Genomic DNA, 18,149 nt, shown 5'->3' with positions numbered 1-18,149 from the left:
CAGGGGGCCCCTTGGGCCGGGGCAGGTGGGGGGAGGGAGAGGGGCAGGGGGCCCCTTGGGCCGGGGCAGGTGGGGGGAGGGAGAAGGGCAGGGGGCCCCTTGGGCCGGGGCAGGTGGGGGGAGGGAGAGGGGCAGGGGGCCCCTTGGGCCCGGGGGCAGGTGGGGGGAGGGAGAGGGGCAGGGGGCCCCTTGGGCGGGGGCAGGTGGGGGGAGGGAGAGGGGCAGGGGGCCCCTTGGGCCCGGGGGCAGGTGGGGGGAGGGAGAGGGGCAGGGGGCCCCTTGGGCCCGGGGGCAGGTGGGGGGAGGGAGAGGGGCAGGGGGCCCCATGGGCCCGGCGGCAGGTGGGGGGAGGGAGAAGGGCAGGGGGCCCCTTGGGCCGGGGCAGGTGGGGGGAGGGAGAGGGGCAGGGGGCCCCTTGGGCCGGGGCAGGTGGGGGGAGGGAGAGGGGCAGGGGGCCCCTTGGGCCCGGGGGCAGGTGGGGGGAGGGAGAAGGGCAGGGGGCCCCTTGGGCCGGGGCAGGTGGGGGGAGGGAGAAGGGCAGGGGGCCCCTTGGGCCAGGGCAGGGGTCTCCCAGCTCAGAGCAGGTTGCCCTGGAGGAGGCCAGGAGCGGAAAGCTGGCCAGGCTGTGGCTCCAGGGAGGGGCAGACTACAGCCCGGACGGGGGGCAGGCCTGAGGCCTGCCTGCGCCCCCTACCCCTCCCCTGGCCGGTTGGGCCCCTTAGTGAAAGGTGCGGCTGGCGGGAGGGCACTGGACACAAAGTCCCATTTCAGAGCCAGGAGCATCCAGGCCAGGGGTCCCGCTGCCCAGCAGCTCCCGCTGCCCCGGCCTCACCAGGGCGCCTCCAGTTCCTCCGTGCCTACCGTGTACAGCAGGGGCTCCGGCCACGCTGGGGGTTTTTTGCACATTTTGTTTCTTTTATTAGAAAAAAAAATCCAACTACAGGAAGCGCTAACCCAACCTGCCCCACCCCCACCCTTCCCCCTCACCTGCTCCAGCCACATGGCAGCCCCCACAGGGTCCCGGCCCCACCACAGCAGTCCCTCCCCACCCCTGTCATATTACACAAGACATATTACATATTTATATAAATATAGGCCCCCCTCCCCCCCATACAATACAGCATTGGGCCCTTCACCACTGGGGCTGAGGATAGGGGCTGCCACCCCCTGAAGGCCAAGTAAGGAGCAGGGATGCACGCTGGCAGATAATGCTGCAGGTTGGGAGGTGACCCCAGCTGGTGCCTCATGCTGGGGTGCAGTTTTACTGGCCAAGCCCACATACTTCTGTCCCAGGGAAGCTCCCCTGCCCCAGAACAGGATCTGTGCCCATTCCCATCACCCTAGGTCAGGGCAGAGTCCCCCCACTCTCTACCCTGACCCCCAGCAGGGGAAGAGGATTGATGGATGCTGAGGGCCCACAATAGGGTCGCTCCAGCCATCCCCCACCCAGTCAGTGAGTTCCAGTACCCCCTTCTGTCTGTTCAGCTCAGTCGCCTCCATCATTAGCACCATCACTGGAGTCCGAGTTGGCCGGCATCATAGGGTCATCGAGCAGAGAGAAGTCCTGTTCTGAACTGGCGTAGCCCTGAGACAAGTCATCCAGCTCATCCTCCTCATCCTCTTCTTCCTCATCAGGCTGCGGGTGCCCCAGGGAGCCCAGGTGCATGTGCGGGCCTGGGGGATAGCTGCCATGGCCCAACCCCGGGTGCAGCAGGGAGCCAGAGGAGGAGGCTGTAGGGAAGGGCATGTAGGGAAGGGAAGAGCCAGGGGTTGGTCCAGGTTGGAAGGGGCCGTGTAAAGACAGGGGCCCTATAGCCCCTAGCTGGCTCCGCCCGGCCCCGCCCATCAGGGATACCATCTTGGACAGCTCCACACCAGCCCGGCGACCCCGTGGCTGTTTCAGGCCCCCCTCAGATTCCAACGGACCTGGCAACAGCCGGCTCATCACAGGGTCAGTCACGAAGCCCTGGGCAGGGAGAGAGATGGGGAGGAATTAGTGCTGCAAGGCTTCCCCCCTCAGTACCCAGTACTGCTATGGGTCTAGCCTGCCCCCAGCAGGGATAGTGGGGCTCCCTTCCTCCCCTGCTAGCCCAGCAGTTAGAGATCCCCCTCACTATGACTAGGGGGATCTGGGGGATGAAACCCAAGGAGAGTCTAGGCAGACGGGGACCCAGCCTCTGGGCCCTGCCCTTGTAGGGGCTTAGAACAAGCTGCATGAAGGTGAAGGGTAAAGGCGGGGGGTAGAACAATGGGAGGGGGGAGGTGAGCCCTGGGTGAGATGGAAGGGGGTGGACAGGGAGGGGTTAGCACATGCCTCTCACCTTCTTGCCATTGTGGGAGCCACTGGCCCCCGGGCCCCGCTCCAACCCCGGCAGGCAGCTCAGCTCCACTGTGCCGGTCTTTTTACACCGGTGCCACTTGCGCCGATCCTCCATGTACTGGGGGGTAGGAACGGGGAATGACACAGGGATCGGGGCAAGAGAAAGGGACACCTGGTTATTCAGCCCTGTCTCCGCTTCCCCAGGCGGAGCATCTGCCCCATGCCACCAGGGCGCAGCAGCTATCAGAGCCTCCCTCCATTTGGGGCCCAACAAAGCCCATCCCCCCACCCATTTCACTGGGGCCTGGGCCCACTGAACACTCCTGGCCGCAGTGTATTCAGGGAGCAGTTGTGTCTCTGGGAGTGAGGCAGAGCCACAGGGTGGGAGGGGGCAGTTCTAGAGGATCACATGGGGGAAGCAGCACCAGGGAGGGAGAGACAGGCGGGTGTGTATGTGTCCCCGTGTCCAAAGCCTATTTCTCTCCTGTCTCCAGTCTGACATTGGGGAGCAGGAGCCCAGGGTGAAGAGGCAGGAGGGCAGGAAGCTGGGGCCTGAGGGCTCCAGGCTCTCCGGCATGGCCCTGACTGAAGGGAGGGATGGGGTGACACTCACAGCCAGGAAGCGGGGGTCAATGGCAAAGTCAGGGTGTGCATGCAGCCAGGCCTCCAGATCAGCTCGGCGTGGGGCCGCCTCCCCCACCAGCAATGTCCCATTCGCCTTGTGCACCACTGGGATCCGTGCCTCCAGATCAATGTCAGGGCCCCGCAGCCCTTCCAAGCACTGCAGCTCCAGCTGGGGCAGAGAGACTCCCAGTCAGGAGAGCGAGACCTCACAGAGCCCCCCCAGCCATCCCACCTCCCCAGGTACTGCAGCTCCAGCTGGGGCAGAGAGACCCCCAGTCAGGAGAGCGAGACCTCACAGAGCCCCCCCAGCCATCCCACCTCCCCAGGTACTGCAGCTCCAGCTGGGGCAGAGAGACTCCCAGTCAGGAGAGCGAGACCTCACAGAGCCCCCCCAGCCATCCCACCTCCCCAGGTACTGCAGCTCCAGCTGGGGCAGAGAGACTCCCAGTCAGGAGAGCGAGACCTCACAGAGCCCCCCCAGCCATCCCACCTCCCCAGGTACTGCAGCTCCAGCTGGGGCAGAGAGACTCCCAGTCAGGAGAGCGAGACCTCACAGAGCCCCCCCAGCCATCCCACCTCCCCAGGTACTGCAGCTCCAGCTGGGGCAGAGAGACCCCCCAATCAGGAGAGAGACCCTCCCTCAGGCACTGCAGCTTCCACGAAGGCAGAAACCCCTGCGCATACAACCCCCCACAGCCCTCCTAGGCTCTGCAGCTCTGGCTGGACTCAGAAACCCCCCGCAGCCCCACCTCCTCCAATACACTCTCCCATCCCCTCACCTCCACCAGCTTCTTGCTGCTCTTCTTGTGGCCCAGCGGGTGTGGGTGCCGCTCATGTAGAGCGCCATTGGGGATCAGCTTATGCTTCTGGAACGTCAACTTGATCCCCTCCTCCTGGGGAAGACACAGGGTCAGCATGAGCACTGGGAAATGGGGCCCAATGCTACCCCAGGGTGACCCCCCCCCCCCCCGACTGCCCCAGACCCACAGGGGAGCAGGCACCTCAGGTCTCCATAAGAAGTGAGTTTAACTCATTCCTCCCCAGGGCAGAGCCACATGCACTGCCAGGGAGGTGTCGGTATTAGCATGGCAAGTCATCACAGGCACCACCTCTGGATAGACATCCCCCATGCCCTGCCTGGTATTAGCATGGTGAGTTATGGGACTCTGCCCCCATCCCATGGGACAGGGGCCCCCACACCCTCCCATAGTCCTCACCCCCCACTTACGTCTTTGATCTGCACAGTGAACTCCTTCTCCTCAGGGCTGTGCCGGAGCCGAGTGTACAGGGCTGGTGCTTCCTCCTGGGGGCAGGCATGGGGAGCAGGCGAGCTGGCATAGTCACCTGGCAGCCGCAGGGCAATGTCTCCCCCCGGGCCCCCACAGGGCTCCTGGGTGCGCTGACTTGAGGGCCACTTCCCCGACAGCACAGCCTGGCACACCAGGTCGATGCGGTTAATAAGCACCCGGTCCTGGGGGAAACAGGGGTGTCAATGTCACCATGGCAACCACCCCATTACAACCAGCTACATAGCCATGGCAACCACCTCATTCCCCCGCAGAACCATGCCAGCCACCCCATCCAAACCCGCCATATAACCACAGCAACCACCCCATCGAAACCTGCCATGTAACCATGACCACTTCACACTCCCCAACAGAACCTACCCCCTACCCCCCATGGTCCCGCCCTGCTCCCCAGATGATCGGGGCTGGGTTTGTGTCCCCCCCCCCCACTGCAAGGGAGCAGTACCTTGGGCCACTCGTGGGCACGCTGCCGCTCCTGTAGCAGCAGCTCCGGGGCAGTGGGCTGTGGAGAGTCACCCTCTTGGGAGGTGGGCAGGGAGAGCAGGGACTCCTCCTCCTCCTCGGACAGCTTCCCCCTGCATGGCATGGTGCCTGAGGGTGGTGAAGGGGGGTGGTGGTGAGACAGACACCCCACCCCCCCAAAGACAGCTGCCCCTGCAGGGCACCATGCCTGGGGAGTGGTGAGACAGACACCCCCCCTCCCCCCGAGGGCATTGTGCCTGGGGATGATGAGACAGACACCCAGCCCCCTACGGACATCTCCCCAGACAGGGCACCATGCCAGGGGGATGGTGAGAGACAGACATCCCACCCCATGGGCAACTCCTGATACAGGGCATCGTGCCTAGGGGGTGAGGGTGGGGGGGACACAGAGGATGGCGAGAGACACCTCCCGCCCCCGCCGCAGAGAGACGGAGGCCTCCTGCTTCCCAAGGCCAGCACCCATCCTGCAAGCTGCCCTGCCTGTGGAGAGAGAGAGACAAGGGCAAGGATGACGCAGAGACAGACTGACCTGCCGCCACAGATGGACCTGCCCCACCCCCCCAGGGGCTTGTCCCTCAGGCCAGGGGACATCCCTGCGCTCCAGAGGGGGACACTTTGATATCAAAGGGGGTAGGGGTGGGGGAAGAGAATTCCTGGCTCCATAGGTCTTTAAGGGCTTCTGGAGGCGGCCCAGGAGGGTACCCCCACTTCTCATCATGGTCACTGGAACAGGCTGTGGAGGGGGGAACCTGGCTTATGGGGTTAGGTCAATCACCCTCATCTGCAGTCAGAGCTGGCTCAGGGAGACCCTTAGCTCAGTCTGCGTACAGGGAGGAGGTATGGGGGTCCCACACTCCATGCTGTCCTCAGACCAGGACGACGACCCGGATGTGGAGGGCAGGGGTGGATCCCTGGCTCAGGGAGGGTATGGGTGACCCAGAGGGGATGGGGTGGGACCCCAAGGGGAGGGGTACAGGGGGTCCCACACTCACCCCTCTCATCGTCGCTGTCCTCAGAGCAGGACGATGACGACCCGGACGTGGAGGGCGAGAGCTTCCCCAGGTCGAGCTCCGAGTCCGAGTCGTCAGCCGAGTCCGGCTTGGAGAGAAGCACAGGCAGCAGCGGGGCCGGCATCTCGGGCGTGGGAGACAGGGGGGAGGTGGTGGCGGCTCCAGCACCCCCTGCAGGGGGTTGAGGTGTCCCGGCCCGGCCATGCAGGTAGCTGAGGCGGGCAGCCAGGAAGGAGAAGTCGGGGTCCTGCATAATGGTGTCGTCAGTCTGGCTCAGCCCATGGCGTGCTGCCCCCTGTAGCAGCTCCCCGTCGTGCCGCCCGCACTCCCACCAGGTGGGCAGCTCAGGGCCCGGTGGCTGGCACAGGGCCAGGCGCTCCTGCAGCAGTGGGTGGCACAGGACCTGCTCCCGCAGCCGGCGCAGCAGGTCCACACGATACAACGTCCTGGAGGCCCGCTCCTCTGAGATGGGCTCAATGAACAGCGTGGGGTCCGGGGACTCTACAAGGGAGATGGGGGGAAGGGGGGGAGGTGTCAGAGACTTTGGGAGCACAGCGCCCCCAACATTCCCCTATCCTCACTCTCTCGGGTATGTACATGCCCACTCAGGGCTGCTGGCAGCCAGGGGCAGCCGGCACAGACAGACAGACATGCACCATCGCCGGCAGCCAGGGGCAGCCGGCACAGAAACAGACAGGCACTCACCATCGCTGGTGGCCGGGGCAGCCGGCACAGAAACAGACAGGCACTCACCATCGCTGGCGGCTGGGGGCAGCCGGCACACCTGCCGGCACATGGCCACAAACCCATGGAAATACTTGGTGAGGCTTTCGTCTGTCTTGCGGTCGAGCCGGGCCAGCGCCCGAAAGCGGCCCCAGTGGAAGTGCAGCGTGTCAGGGTCGTACTCCACCCCGAAACTGGACACCACGCGGTAGAAATCAGACTGCTCCCGACGCGTCCACCTGGGGGTGGGGAACAGGAGAGCCTCAGCGGGCCCGTGGACCTGAGCCAGTCCCTGGGAAGATGCACCTCTGCCCCAGGCCTACCCTGCTTGCTCCAGATCCCAGAACCAGGCCCTCACATCCCAGAGACCTGTGGTGGCTGCAGGGTGCGTGTCCCGTCCCCACACCTCCAGAGCACCCCCTGGAACAGGGTGGGGCTCCCCCTCCCCCCGTTGGCTGCACCTTGCCCAGCCTCACCGCTGCTGCTTCTCCCGGCGCACCATCTCCTTGAGCTTGCAGGCTGCCTCGCAGCGACGGCGCCGCCGGTCCCCACGCTCTGCAGCCTCCATCTTCAGCTGCTCCTGCTTGTAGCTGCGCTGGCAGGCGGTGATGAGGCGCCGCAGGCGGGCTGTGAGCACCGAGCCTGGTGGCCAGAACAGGTGCCCAGGCTGGGCCGGCTGGCCTGCAGGGGGACAACAGGGGTCAGAGCTCCCCCGTGCATGCAGACCCTGCACCCCAGCCTGCAGGGGGACAACAGGGATCAGAGCCCCCCAGTGCACGCAGATCCTGCACCCCAAACCTCCGGCTGCCCTGCATGGGGAAACCAGGGGTCAGAGCCCCCGAGTGCGCAGACCCTGCAACCCAACCCCCCGGCTGGCCTGTAAGGGGGACAACAGGGGTCAGAGCCCCCCCCAGTGCACACAGACCCTGCACCCCAAACCCTCAGCTGATCTGCAGGGGGACAGCAGGGTCAGAGCCCCCCAGTGCACGCAGATCCTGCACCCCAAACCCTCCCACCCACCCCCAGCCTGCATGCTAAGGGACAGTGCCTGCCTTAACCCCTTCTGTGCTCCTGCCACCCTCTCCCCCACCCCCTTACCTTCATCCCCATCCACCACCGAGATCTCCTCATCCAGCAGCATCAGGGGATCGCCCTGAGGGTGGGGAAGGGGAGACACAGTAAGGACTGAGAGTATTGTGCCCCCCAGCCATTTCACGCACCCCCTGCCCGATACACAGCTTGCTGCCTGCCTCAGACAGGGACAGATGCTTCCAGGAGCCAATGGGGGGCTGGGGAGCACGGGATCTGGGGAACCCAGTGTGGAGACGGACCTGGGGGCAGAGCGGGACAAGGTGGAGTGCCATGGAGAGTAGGAGGCAGGGGGGACCCTAGGGTGAGGGGGGGGCCAGGAGAAGCTCTCACCTCGTCATCCTGCTCCTTGGCTGGCCCAGACAGCGGTTTGTATTCAGGGTCCTCGCAGTCTTTGTCAAACTCCGCCCTGAGGCCCATGGGAAGGGAGGGGTTAGTGACCATCAGGAACTGCCCCCAGCTGGGCCCCCTCCACAGCCCCTGGGGGACTGGTGCCTCAGAACTCCATGAGGAGCAAGTTTAACTCATTCCCCCCCAGGGCAGAGCCAAGTGCTGCTGGGGGGTCGGTATTAGCATGGCGAGTCATCACAGGCATGCCCCTCGGGACAGGTTACCCAGGCCCCGCCCTGATGGCCACCACTCACGCCCCCACCCCTATGCCCGCCCCCCACCAGACAGTCACTCACCCCACCCCTGTGGCCAGGCCCTGCCCCTGTGGCCAGGACCCTCCCCATCCCCAGGCCCTGCCCCCACTCCTGTGGCCAGGCTGCATCCTAGCCCCTAAACAGTCATTCACCCCAACCCCTACCCCGTACCTAGGCCCCGCCCGCTTGACAATCACTCACCCCTCCCCCACATCCAGGCGGTGCTCGGCAGCAATGGCCTTGTCATCGGGGCGCCCAGCCTTCTCCAGGAAGCAGAGGGCGGGGTCAGCTCGCATGGTGTTGTATTTCTCATAGCCTGGGGGGAGGGGGCACAGATCAGGGGTCAGCACCTCTCTGCAGGCACACAGCTGTCCCTGGCCCAGCCACATCGGAATCCCTTCCCAGCACATGCACAAGTCACCTCTCCCCAGGTGAGACTCCCCTCACCCCCCTTGCTGCCAACCTAGGGGAGCCGAGTCCCCTACACCCACCATGCTTGAAGACCCCAATGAGCAGGGACTTGTCGGCCTCAGCGTCCCACCAGCCGGTTGGCACCTCCAGCTGCTCCACCAGTGGGAACCAGATGTTGATCTCGCTGCGAGGAGAGTGGGGCAGAGAAACAAGTGAGACGCGGGCCCAGACATAGAGGCACAGGGCAGGGATGGTCCCAGGGACAGGGTGGGAAACAGAACAGCGGCAATGAGGGGCGGGGGGGGGGGGCAGTGCAGCGCGGCGGGGGGGCAGAAGGTCCATTACCTCGCACTAGCGCCAGCCAGCACCTTGCTGGCCTGGTCCCCGATCACCTCCTGGCGTAGGTAGTACAACATCCGCACTCGCAGCAACACCCTGGCGGAGACACATCATGGGGTCAGAGAGCGCACCGAGCCCGCGCTGGGCAGCAGCATGCCCGAGTCCCATCCCCAGCCCTGGGAGGGCAGCCCGGACCCCTAGCTCCCTTGTACGAGTGGGGTGGGTGTGCGTGAGAGCTGGATGCCTGGCTCCCCTACTTGTACTAGGGGTGAGTGTGTGTGTTTGGGGGAGCCCAGACACCTGGGTCCCCTACTTGTACCAGTGGCAAGCGTGTGCATGTTGGAGGGAGCCTGGGTCCCTTGAGCCAGTGGCATGTATGGGGGGGAGGGGGAAGGAGAGCTGGACGCCTGGGACCCCTACTTGTACTAGCGTTGAGCATACGCGCTGGGGGGAAGGGGCCTGGACACCAGGGTCCTTACTTGTACTGGTGGTAAGAAAGTCTTGGGAAGGGGATCCGGACATCTGAGTCCCCTGTACCAGCGGCGAGTGCACATGTGTTGGGGGAGCCCGGACGCCTAGGTCCCTTACTTGTTGCACTGGTGCTTGAGGTGCTTCTTGTAGCTCTCGTCCTGAAAGAGTGTGTCGGGGTTGTACTTGCGGATCCACTCGGCTTTGTGGACATCGAACGTGCTCTGGGACTTCACCTTCTTGCCCTTGCGCCCCCGTGGCACGGGGATCGACAAGCCTGGCGGACAGATGGACAGAGAGGTCAGACTGGGGAGGCAGCTGGCGGGGCATCGCACCCATGGCTCCTCTCTCAGGCGGGCGGGCAGGGAGGGAGCTGGGAGGTGGGCTGGGAACCCTCACCCGAGTGGTTCTGCAGCTCCTTGGCCTTGCCGTTCTCAACGGGGCTGATCAGGTCCCAGATGAAACCCTTGATGTTCTCGTCGCCTCGGTAGTGCAACAGGCAGTAGACCAGGATGGCACGGCAGATTGTCTCCACGTCCCGCTCCGAGAGGCGCCGCTTGAACCGCCCATGGGACAGGATCTCCCGCCAGCGGCCCCAGCTGTGGGGAGCCGCATGGGTCAGCGCTGGCCCCAACACTCCTCCCCTCAGTGTTCCCGGCCATACCAAGCTCTCCCACCAGCACCTGCAGCCCTGGGGGACTGGCTGGGTCACTGCCAGCCCTGGGAACCCCCAGACAAGCCCTCCTAGCCCTCCTCACCCGTAGACCAGCAGGTGCTTCTCCACGCGGAAGCAGTCGGTGCGCCCGTAAGAGTGGTGCAGGGGGTGGTGGCGGTCATGACGCCTGGAGCGCGGCCGCTCCTCATCCTCGCTCTCCAGGTCCGAGAACTCCACCAGGTCATCGTCCTTCAGGGTGCTGAAGTGCCGGGTCTGCTTCCGCACCCGCGGCGTGTCGATCACCAGGTTATTCTGGGGAGGGGAGGGATGGTTACACCTAGATTGGGGGGGTGGGGGCACACAGGGAGAGCTGCCAGCCCAGCCCCCAGAACCAGCTCCTGTTGTAGGAGGGCAGCTCTGGGATACGCCCCCCACCCTTCCGGCTGGAATAACCTCCTGCCACCTAGGCTCAGCCTGGGAGCAGGAAGGCCCAGACACATCCCCACCTCTCCAAGGTGGCTCTGGACATGTTCAGTTTCAGGGGGGCACAGGGAAGCCCGGGGCCCCTGCTGACCCGAGGCTCCAGTGCCCCATGGGAGTGAGATTGAGTGGTGGGGAGCTGCGTGGGCTCACAGCACAGTGGGAAGCAGCCTCTCCTCCTGGTAGGGCTCCGACCCGATGCTCATCCACACTACTGGGGCGACTGTGTTCTCTGTCTGCCCAGCCTGCTGTGGGGATGGGGTCCCTAATAACCCCACTTTCCCCACATGCCCTCCCCCACAACTCCACCTCCCCACACAATGCTCCCCATCCCCTCCCCCCACAGCTGAAGAGGGCACGTCCCCAGCACCTCATGCCTTCACTTCCCCAGCCCCCTCATGCCCACTCCTCCCCCCAACCTTGCTGTTGAGCTGGTCCAGGTCCAGGTCTGCTTTCTTGGCCCATTTCTGCCAGAAGTTGGGGTCGTCCAGGGCGATATCTGTGCGGTTCTCCGAGGCCACGAAGCTCGCCTGGCGGAGGCAGCCGGGGGGTTAGTAGTGTGTGTGTGGGTGGGGGGCCCCCTCTGGATCTCCCAGCTACAATGCCCCACATGTCTAGCTATCCCATTTGTCCCTCCCTGCTTCGATTCCCCACCCACAGGTTGACCTCTTAGTGTGTCCCTCTGTCCCTCCCACTGGGATGCAGGTGTGAGATGGCCCCCTAGGGCAGTGGGGAGGTAGAGCTGAACCACGGTGAAGGGGGAGCCCCTGCACTCACTCTCCAGAGGAGGGTGTTGGAGGTAGCCAGGGGGTAGCCGAGGGTATTTGTGTGGGGGAATCGGGGGCGGGGTACCTTAGCGAAAGTGGAGCCCTTGCCCTCACTCTCAATGGTGATTGTGGTCGTACGGCGCAGCAGGATCTGGTCAATATCCTCCTCGCAGAACTTGGAGCCCTCATCGTCCTCCTCCATGATGGCAGCATAGGCCCCCTTGCGCAGCAGGTCCTCAATCTCCTTCTTGGAGAACTGCTGGATCTGGGGAGGAGGGGGGAGGAACCTGTTCACATGGGTACCCACAACATCACAGCACTCCCAGGAACCTCCTTCGCACCACCCTCCCACCCCAGCACACGGGTACCTGAAACATCACAGCACCCCCACCCCTCAGAACCTCCTCCCCGTCATGCCACCACCTCAGCCCACAGGTACCCCCAATGTCACAGTACCCCCACGAACCTCCTCCCCACCACCCTCCCACCCCAGCCCATGGATGCCTGCAACATCGCAGCTCCACGCAACCTCCTCCCCGCCACCCTCCTGAACCCACCAGTCCCTTGCCCTGGGGCGGATCAGAGCCAAGCCAGGGCTCCCGCTGCACTCTCACCCCAGCGATGCTGCCCTCGCGCCCACTCATGGACTGCAGCACGGCCTTGTCCAGGCCCAGCTTGAGGCTGGCCTTGTCGAACATCTCACGCTCATAGGAGTTGCGGGTGATGAGGCGATAGACCTTCACCGCCTTGCTCTGCCCGATCCGGTGGCAGCGGGCCTGCGCCTGGGGAGAGAGGGGCGGCAGGGTGCTCGGTGCACTTGGTAGGGGGAGGAGCCGGTGTCTGGGGTGCGGGACCCTGAGCACGCTGAAGAGCAGGGAAAGGGAGGAGCTGGGGGACAGTGGTCATGGGGCCTGGGAAGTGCACAGGGGCTGGGACAGGCCCAGAGGATGCTCAGGGATGGGGCAGGGTTGTGGGGTAAGAACACTCAGGGACCCCAGAGGGCGCTCGGTGGAGGGGGAGCCCAGGAGAGAAGAGGACGACACTGCAGGGAGTACAGGAAGAGAAGGGCATGACCCTGCCCTCGGAGGGGGCACACAATGGGGACAGGGTGTGGGGCAGGGGAGGGTCCCCGGTACCTGCAGGTCGTTTTGGGGGTTCCAATCCAAGTCACAGGTGATGCGGGTGTCAGTGGGTGGGATGGGGCTCTGAGGGGAGCTGTAGAGGGGTTGGGGTGCTGTGTGTGTGGGGGTCCCGGTACCTGCAGGTCGTTCTGGGGGTTCCAGTCTGAGTCGAAGATGATGCAGGTGTCGGCTGCCGTGAGGTTGATGCCCAGGCCGCCCGCCCGAGTGCAGAGTAGGAAGACAAAGCGGTCCGAGTCAGGCTTGCTAAAGCGGTCAATGGCAGCCTGCCGCAGGTTCCCCCGCACCCGTCCGTCAATCCGCTCATACAGGTACCTGCGGGGGAGGGGCCAGCACCGTGTTTACGTAGGGCCTACAGTGATGGAACCCCATGCTCCACTGCACCCCCAGCTTCATTACCACTGGCCCTGTGACACCCCTTCCAACCTGCTCCAGCTTGTGTTGATGTATGCCCTGCAGCAGAGCTAAGGTCCCACCCCCTGGATCCCACCTCCCGCCACACACACAGCTGGGGGCAGGAGCGTCTGTTCACACACAGGCCCTAGAATAGCAAGCACCCCCTCACCGCCTCTGGATGAGGTAGTCCTCCAAGATGTCGAGGCAGCGCACCATCTGCGAGAAGATCAGCACCTTGTGGCCGCCCGCCTTAAGCTTGGGCAGCAGCTTGTCAATGAGCACCAGCTTGCCGGCCGAGCGCACCATGGCCTGGAGGTGCAGATCATGGGGGACGTAGTGCGGGCAAGAGTCCCGAAACTCAGCCAGGATCTTCTCTTCCGCGCCTGACAGGGAAGGAACAGGTGGGGGTGTTACCCCGGGGCCCAGCAGTCCTCCCATGCCTGGCCCTGCTGAGATGCCCCCATTGCAGGGACGGGCACTGGTGGCGAGGGAGCAGCGCTGACTATGGGGAGAGCTCCCGCCCAGCCCCGCTGAGATGCCCCCGGTGTAGGGACGGGCGCCAGCAGTGCTGCCCAAGGGGAGATGCAGGGACGGGCAGTGCTGCCCCCGGGGGGAGAGCCCCCACCCGGCCCCGCTGAGATGCTCCCATTGCAGGGACGGGCGCCGGCAGCGAGGGGGCAGCGCTGACCGAGGGGAGAGCCCCCACCCGGCCCCACTGAGATGCCCCCATTGCAGGAACGGGTGCCGGCGGCGAGGGGGCAGCGCTGACCGAGGGGGGAACCCCCACCCGGCCCCACTGAGATGCCCCCATTGCAGGAACGGGTGCCGGCGGCGAGGGGGCAGCGCTGACCGAGGGGGGAACCCCCACCCGGCCCCTCACCGTTGATGAGGTAGGGGTGGTTGCAGCACTTGCGGAGCTCCATCATGGTGTTCAGCAGGTTAGGCATGTTGGTGTGCCCCGCCCCCTTGGACAGGAAGGAGAAGTTCTTCTCCAGGATGGCCCGGTAGTATTTCTTCTGGATGTTGGTCAGCTCCACCTCGATGATGGTCTCCTGCTTGGGCGCCAGGTTCTTCTCGACATCCTCTTTCAGCCGCCGCAGCATCATGGGCTTCAGGATGGCCTGGAGCTTCTGCACCTGGGAGCAGGGCTGGGGGAGTCAGCACATGCGGGAGGAGCCCAGGGCTGGGACAGCAGGGGGCTGAGGTTTGGGACTGAGGGGTACCGTCAGGGGTGGGTGTTGTGAACAGGAGACAGAGGACAGGCTGGGGGCAGGAAGGGCTGTGTGCGTGGTAGACAAGGGGCTCTTCGCGTGCGAGCAGGAGGGCAGGGCGAGGCACGTGGATGGGGGACAAGGGACTTGGACCAGAGGACAGGGGTGCAGGACGAGGGGGTTGGGGAAAAGAGACACAGGGAGGGCGGGGTGGGACAAGGGGCTCAGGGAGGGCGGAGCCCCGAGGGATGAGGGGCTCGGGGAGGGTGGAGCGGTGGTGTGTGGAGTAACAAGGGGCTCGGGGAGGGCGGGGCAGTGATGGGCGGAGGGACAAGAGGCTCAGGGAGGATAGGGGTGCGTGGACAGCAGGGCGGGGTGAGGCGGTGGTGCGCGGCGGGATGAGGGGCTCGGGAAGGCGGGGCGGGGGTAAGCAGACAACAGGGTGGTGCGGTGGTGCGCAGTGGGGGGACGAGGGGCTCAGGGAGGGCTGGGCAGTGGTGCGCGGTCAGCAGGGAGGGATGAGGGGTTTGGGAGGGTGGGGCGGTGGTGCATGGTGGGACGAGGGGCTTGGGGATGGCGGGGCAGTGGTGCGCGGATGGCAAGGAAGGGCAGGATGAGGCACACGGACGGGGGACGCCCGCTCGCCCTTACCTGCTCCTCTGTCTTGAGGTCCCCGAAGTCCTTGAGGAACTCTGCCTCGGAGGGGAACTGCGAGGGCTCCAGGAAGTGCAGCAGGCTGAACAGCTCCTCTACTGTGTTCTGCAGCGGGGTGCCCGTCAGCAGCACCTTGTGCTCCTGGCACGGGACAGGGTGTCAGGGGGCGGCCCCACGCTACCCCTCCCTCCAAAGAGCTCCATGGAGCCTCCTAACCCCCCACAGCGCCCAGAGGCTGGGCCCACACCTCACAGAGCCAAATGCCCGACTCAGGGCCCAGCACAGGGCAGCCCCCCGACACAGCCCCAGCCCAGCTCCACCACAGCCACCAGTTTTCCCCCCAGGGCTCCCTTCCGCCCCATCCCCGGACACCTCTGGGACCCCAGTCATCCCACCAGGTCCATGTGCTTGAGGCTGTCCAGCAGCTTGCAGTTGCGGTTCTTGAGCCGGTGGGCCTCGTCGATGATGACGCAGCGCCACTCGATCTCCCGCAGCTCAGGGCAGTCTGACAGGATCATCTCAAAAGTGGTGATGAGCGCGTCGAACTTGTAGGCGCCAGGGATCAGCCGGCCCTGGAGGGGAGCAAGGGCAATCAGACGACGCGGTGGTGGTGGGCTGCCCCGGGAACCAGCACAGCCGAGAACAGCCTCCCCACAACATGCCAGGGCAGGAAACCCACCTCCTGGGGCCTGCAGAGAGCCTGCCCTGCTGGGTCCCCTGCTCCTTGCTTGCAGTACACGCGCCTGTGTCCACGTCCCCCTGCGTCTGCCCCTCCCCCTGGTACCTCAGAGTCCCTGCAGTACACACGCCTGTGTCCACGTCCCCCTGCATCTGCCCACCCGCCCCGGTACCCCGGAGTCCCTGCAGTACACACGCCTATGTCCACGTCCCCCTGCATCTGCCCACCCCCCCCGGTACCCCAGAGTCCCTGCAGTACACACGCCTATGTCCACGTCCCCCTGCATCTGCCCACCCGCCCACCGGTACCCTGGAGTCCCTGCAGTACACGCGCTTGTGTCCACGTCCTCCTGCGTCTGCTCCTCCTCCCGGAGTCCCTGCAATACACACGCCTGTGTCCGCCCCCCCCCGCCATACCCCAGAGTCCCTGCAGTATAGACGCATATGTCCACACCCTCCTGCGTCTGCCCCCCCCCCCGGTACCCCAGAGTCCCTGAGTCCATGTCCCCCTGTGTCTGCCCCCTTCCCGGTACCCTGGAGTCCCTGCAGTACACTCATGTGTCAGTGTCCACGCTCCGTGCATCTGCCCCTCTCCCCCGTACCCGGGAGTCCTTGCAGTACATCTCGTACTGTTGGATCATCTGGCGGGAGGCCAAGCTGCCGTGGTAGACGATGCTGTTCATCTCGGTCCACGTGTTGAACTCGCGCTCCCAGTTGGTGATGGTGGAGAGGGGAGCGATGACCAGGAACGGGCCGCGGATGCCCACGTTGTAAACTTCCTGTAGGAAGGCGATCGACTGGATGGTCTTCCCCAGCCCCATCTCATCTGCCAGGATACAGTTCTGCCTATGGGGGGAGAAATGGGGGTCAGCATCCCCCCCAACTACCTCCTCCCTCTGCCAGGGTGCAGTTCTGCCTGTGGGGGGAGAAATGGGGGTCAGCATCCCCCCACCCCAACTACCTCCTCCCCTGCCCCAGCCCCTCTGCCAGGGTGCAGTTCTGCCTGTGGGGGGAGAAATGGGGGTCAGCATCCCCCCACCCCAACTACCTCCTCCCCCGCCCCAGGCCCTCTGCCAGGATACAGTTCTGCCTATGGGGGGAGAAATGGGGGTCAGCATCCCCCCCAACTACCTCCTCCCTCTGCCAGGGTGCAGTTCTGCCTGTGGGGGGAGAAATGGGGGTCAGCATCCCCCCACCCCAACTACCTCCTCCCCTGCCCCAGCCCCTCTGCCAGGGTGCAGTTCTGCCTGTGGGGGGAGAAATGGGGGTCAGCATCCCCCCACCCCAACTACCTCCTCCCCCGCCCCAGGCCCTCTGCCAGGGTGCAGTTCTGCCTGTGGGGGGAGAAATGGGGGTCAGCATCCCCCCACCCCAACTACCTCCTCCCCCGCCCCAGGCCCTCTGCCAGGATACAGTTCTGCCTATGGGGGGAGAAATGGGGGTCAGCATCCCCCCCAACTACCTCCTCCCTCTGCCAGGGTGCAGTTCTGCCTGTGGGGGGAGAAATGGGGGTCAGCATCCCCCCACCCCAACTACCTCCTCCCCTGCCCCAGCCCCTCTGCCAGGGTGCAGTTCTGCCTGTGGGGGGAGAAATGGGGGTCAGCATCCCCCCACCCCAACTACCTCCTCCCCCGCCCCAGGCCCTCTGCCAGGGTGCAGTTCTGCCAGCTGAGTGGGAGACCAAGCACTAACCCCAGCCTCACCTGCCCGTCCCCTTCCTGTGTCGCCCAGACCCAGCTCACCTGTTGTACCAGTTGAAGAGCAGCCAGTTGACCCCCTCCAGCTGATACTCGCGCAGCTGGTTGCGGTTCTTGTACTCGTGGGAGAGCTCCAGTTTTTTCCAGGAGATGGCCTGGGGGCGGGCCTGGGGGGAACAGTGGGGGACCCCGTCAGCATGGCAGAAAGAAGCACCCCCTGCGCCAGCGGCGGTGGAGAGGGGGCTGCACGGAGGGGAGACAGGTGCTGTCACTCAGCATGCATGGGCGTTCCAGGTGCCTGACCTGCTGCTTTTGGGATGGGAGGTAGCTGGAGGGGGGAGAAATGATGGCTGAGCCAACTTGGGATGGGGGCTGGGGTGGGAGGCAAGATGGGGGCTGTCACTCACCATTCATTTAAGCGGGGTGGCTGGAGCCAGGGTAGGGGGTGGAGCTACAGCTGTCACTCCTCCTGCCTCTGAGCTCAGGGCCTGGATGCATTTAGGCTGAGGGGGCAGAGCTCGTGGCTGAGGGAGTGGAGCTGGGGGCTGTCACTCACCACGCATTTGAGCTCAGAGTGCCGGGCATCTAGTTTTCGAGCGGAACACCCGGTCAAAAAGGGACCCTCGCGACTCCAGTCAGCACTGTTGACCAGGCCACTAGAAGTCCGGATGGCTGGCTCCTAGGTGGAGGGACAGCCACGGTGGCTCGATGCGCTGCCCCCACCCCGGCTCCACAGCTCCCATTGGCCATGAACTGCAGCTAATGGGAGCTGCAGGGGTGGCGCCTGCGAGCAGCATGCAGAGCCATCTGGCTGCCCCTACGCCTAGGAGCTGGACATGCCGGCCACTTCTGGGAGCCACCTGATGTAAGTGCTGCCCGGATCCTGCGCCCTGAACCCTCTGCCCCAGGTCGGAATGCCTTCAGCACCCAAACTCCTTCCCATACCCCAACCCCCTGCTCCAGCCCAGAACCCCTCATATCTCACCCCACCCTGGAACCCTTACCCCTGCATACCAACCCCCTGTCCCAGCATGGTGAAAATGAGTGAGGGTGG

The 18,149-nt window shown here is 65.0% G+C and overlaps 1 protein-coding gene and 2 non-coding genes across 8 annotated transcripts in view; all 3 read right to left on the bottom strand.

The window, feature by feature from the left end:
• Positions 1-1,056: 1,056 nt before the first annotated feature.
• CHD8 (chromodomain helicase DNA binding protein 8) overlaps positions 1,057-18,149 on the bottom strand; it is a 29,976-nt gene continuing 12,883 nt past the window's right edge. For 4 of the 6 annotated variants that reach the window (XM_073308659.1, XM_073308662.1, XM_073308660.1 and 1 more), the window contains 27 exons: positions 17,141-17,262; positions 16,001-16,244; positions 15,116-15,292; positions 14,718-14,861; positions 13,736-13,991; positions 13,025-13,238; positions 12,579-12,774; positions 11,935-12,102; positions 11,406-11,585; positions 10,973-11,083; positions 10,177-10,385; positions 9,818-10,017; positions 9,539-9,695; positions 8,957-9,046; positions 8,692-8,795; positions 8,402-8,516; positions 7,890-7,965; positions 7,566-7,620; positions 6,944-7,148; positions 6,450-6,706; positions 5,727-6,245; positions 4,697-4,842; positions 4,173-4,415; positions 3,724-3,837; positions 2,934-3,113; positions 2,322-2,438; positions 1,057-1,966 (listed from right to left, as the gene is read on the bottom strand). In XM_073308659.1, coding sequence (XP_073164760.1) covers positions 1,487-1,966; positions 2,322-2,438; positions 2,934-3,113; positions 3,724-3,837; positions 4,173-4,415; positions 4,697-4,842; positions 5,727-6,245; positions 6,450-6,706; positions 6,944-7,148; positions 7,566-7,620; positions 7,890-7,965; positions 8,402-8,516; positions 8,692-8,795; positions 8,957-9,046; positions 9,539-9,695; positions 9,818-10,017; positions 10,177-10,385; positions 10,973-11,083; positions 11,406-11,585; positions 11,935-12,102; positions 12,579-12,774; positions 13,025-13,238; positions 13,736-13,991; positions 14,718-14,861; positions 15,116-15,292; positions 16,001-16,244; positions 17,141-17,262 — 5,079 coding nt within the window. In that variant the 3' untranslated portion in view covers positions 1,057-1,486. The remainder of the gene's footprint in view (positions 1,967-2,321; positions 2,439-2,933; positions 3,114-3,723; positions 3,838-4,172; positions 4,416-4,696; positions 4,843-5,726; positions 6,246-6,449; positions 6,707-6,943; positions 7,149-7,565; positions 7,621-7,889; positions 7,966-8,401; positions 8,517-8,691; positions 8,796-8,956; positions 9,047-9,538; positions 9,696-9,817; positions 10,018-10,176; positions 10,386-10,972; positions 11,084-11,405; positions 11,586-11,934; positions 12,103-12,578; positions 12,775-13,024; positions 13,239-13,735; positions 13,992-14,717; positions 14,862-15,115; positions 15,293-16,000; positions 16,245-17,140; positions 17,263-18,149) is intronic. The other 2 variants (XM_073308663.1, XM_073308664.1) reach the window with 2 other exon arrangements.
• On the bottom strand, positions 3,942-4,049 carry LOC140897435 (small nucleolar RNA U6-53/MBII-28). Its single transcript, XR_012154732.1, has one exon. It is a non-coding gene; the product is annotated as a small nucleolar RNA U6-53/MBII-28 (small nucleolar RNA).
• On the bottom strand, positions 8,048-8,150 carry LOC140897436 (small nucleolar RNA U6-53/MBII-28). Its single transcript, XR_012154733.1, has one exon. It is a non-coding gene; the product is annotated as a small nucleolar RNA U6-53/MBII-28 (small nucleolar RNA).

The sequence above is a fragment of the Lepidochelys kempii genome, chromosome 13 (genome assembly GCF_965140265.1).
Source record: "Lepidochelys kempii isolate rLepKem1 chromosome 13, rLepKem1.hap2, whole genome shotgun sequence".
NCBI classification, from domain to species: domain Eukaryota; kingdom Metazoa; phylum Chordata; order Testudines; family Cheloniidae; genus Lepidochelys; species Lepidochelys kempii.
Note: the sequence above shows the minus strand (reverse complement) of the source record. Positions and strands in the feature narration are given on the sequence as shown.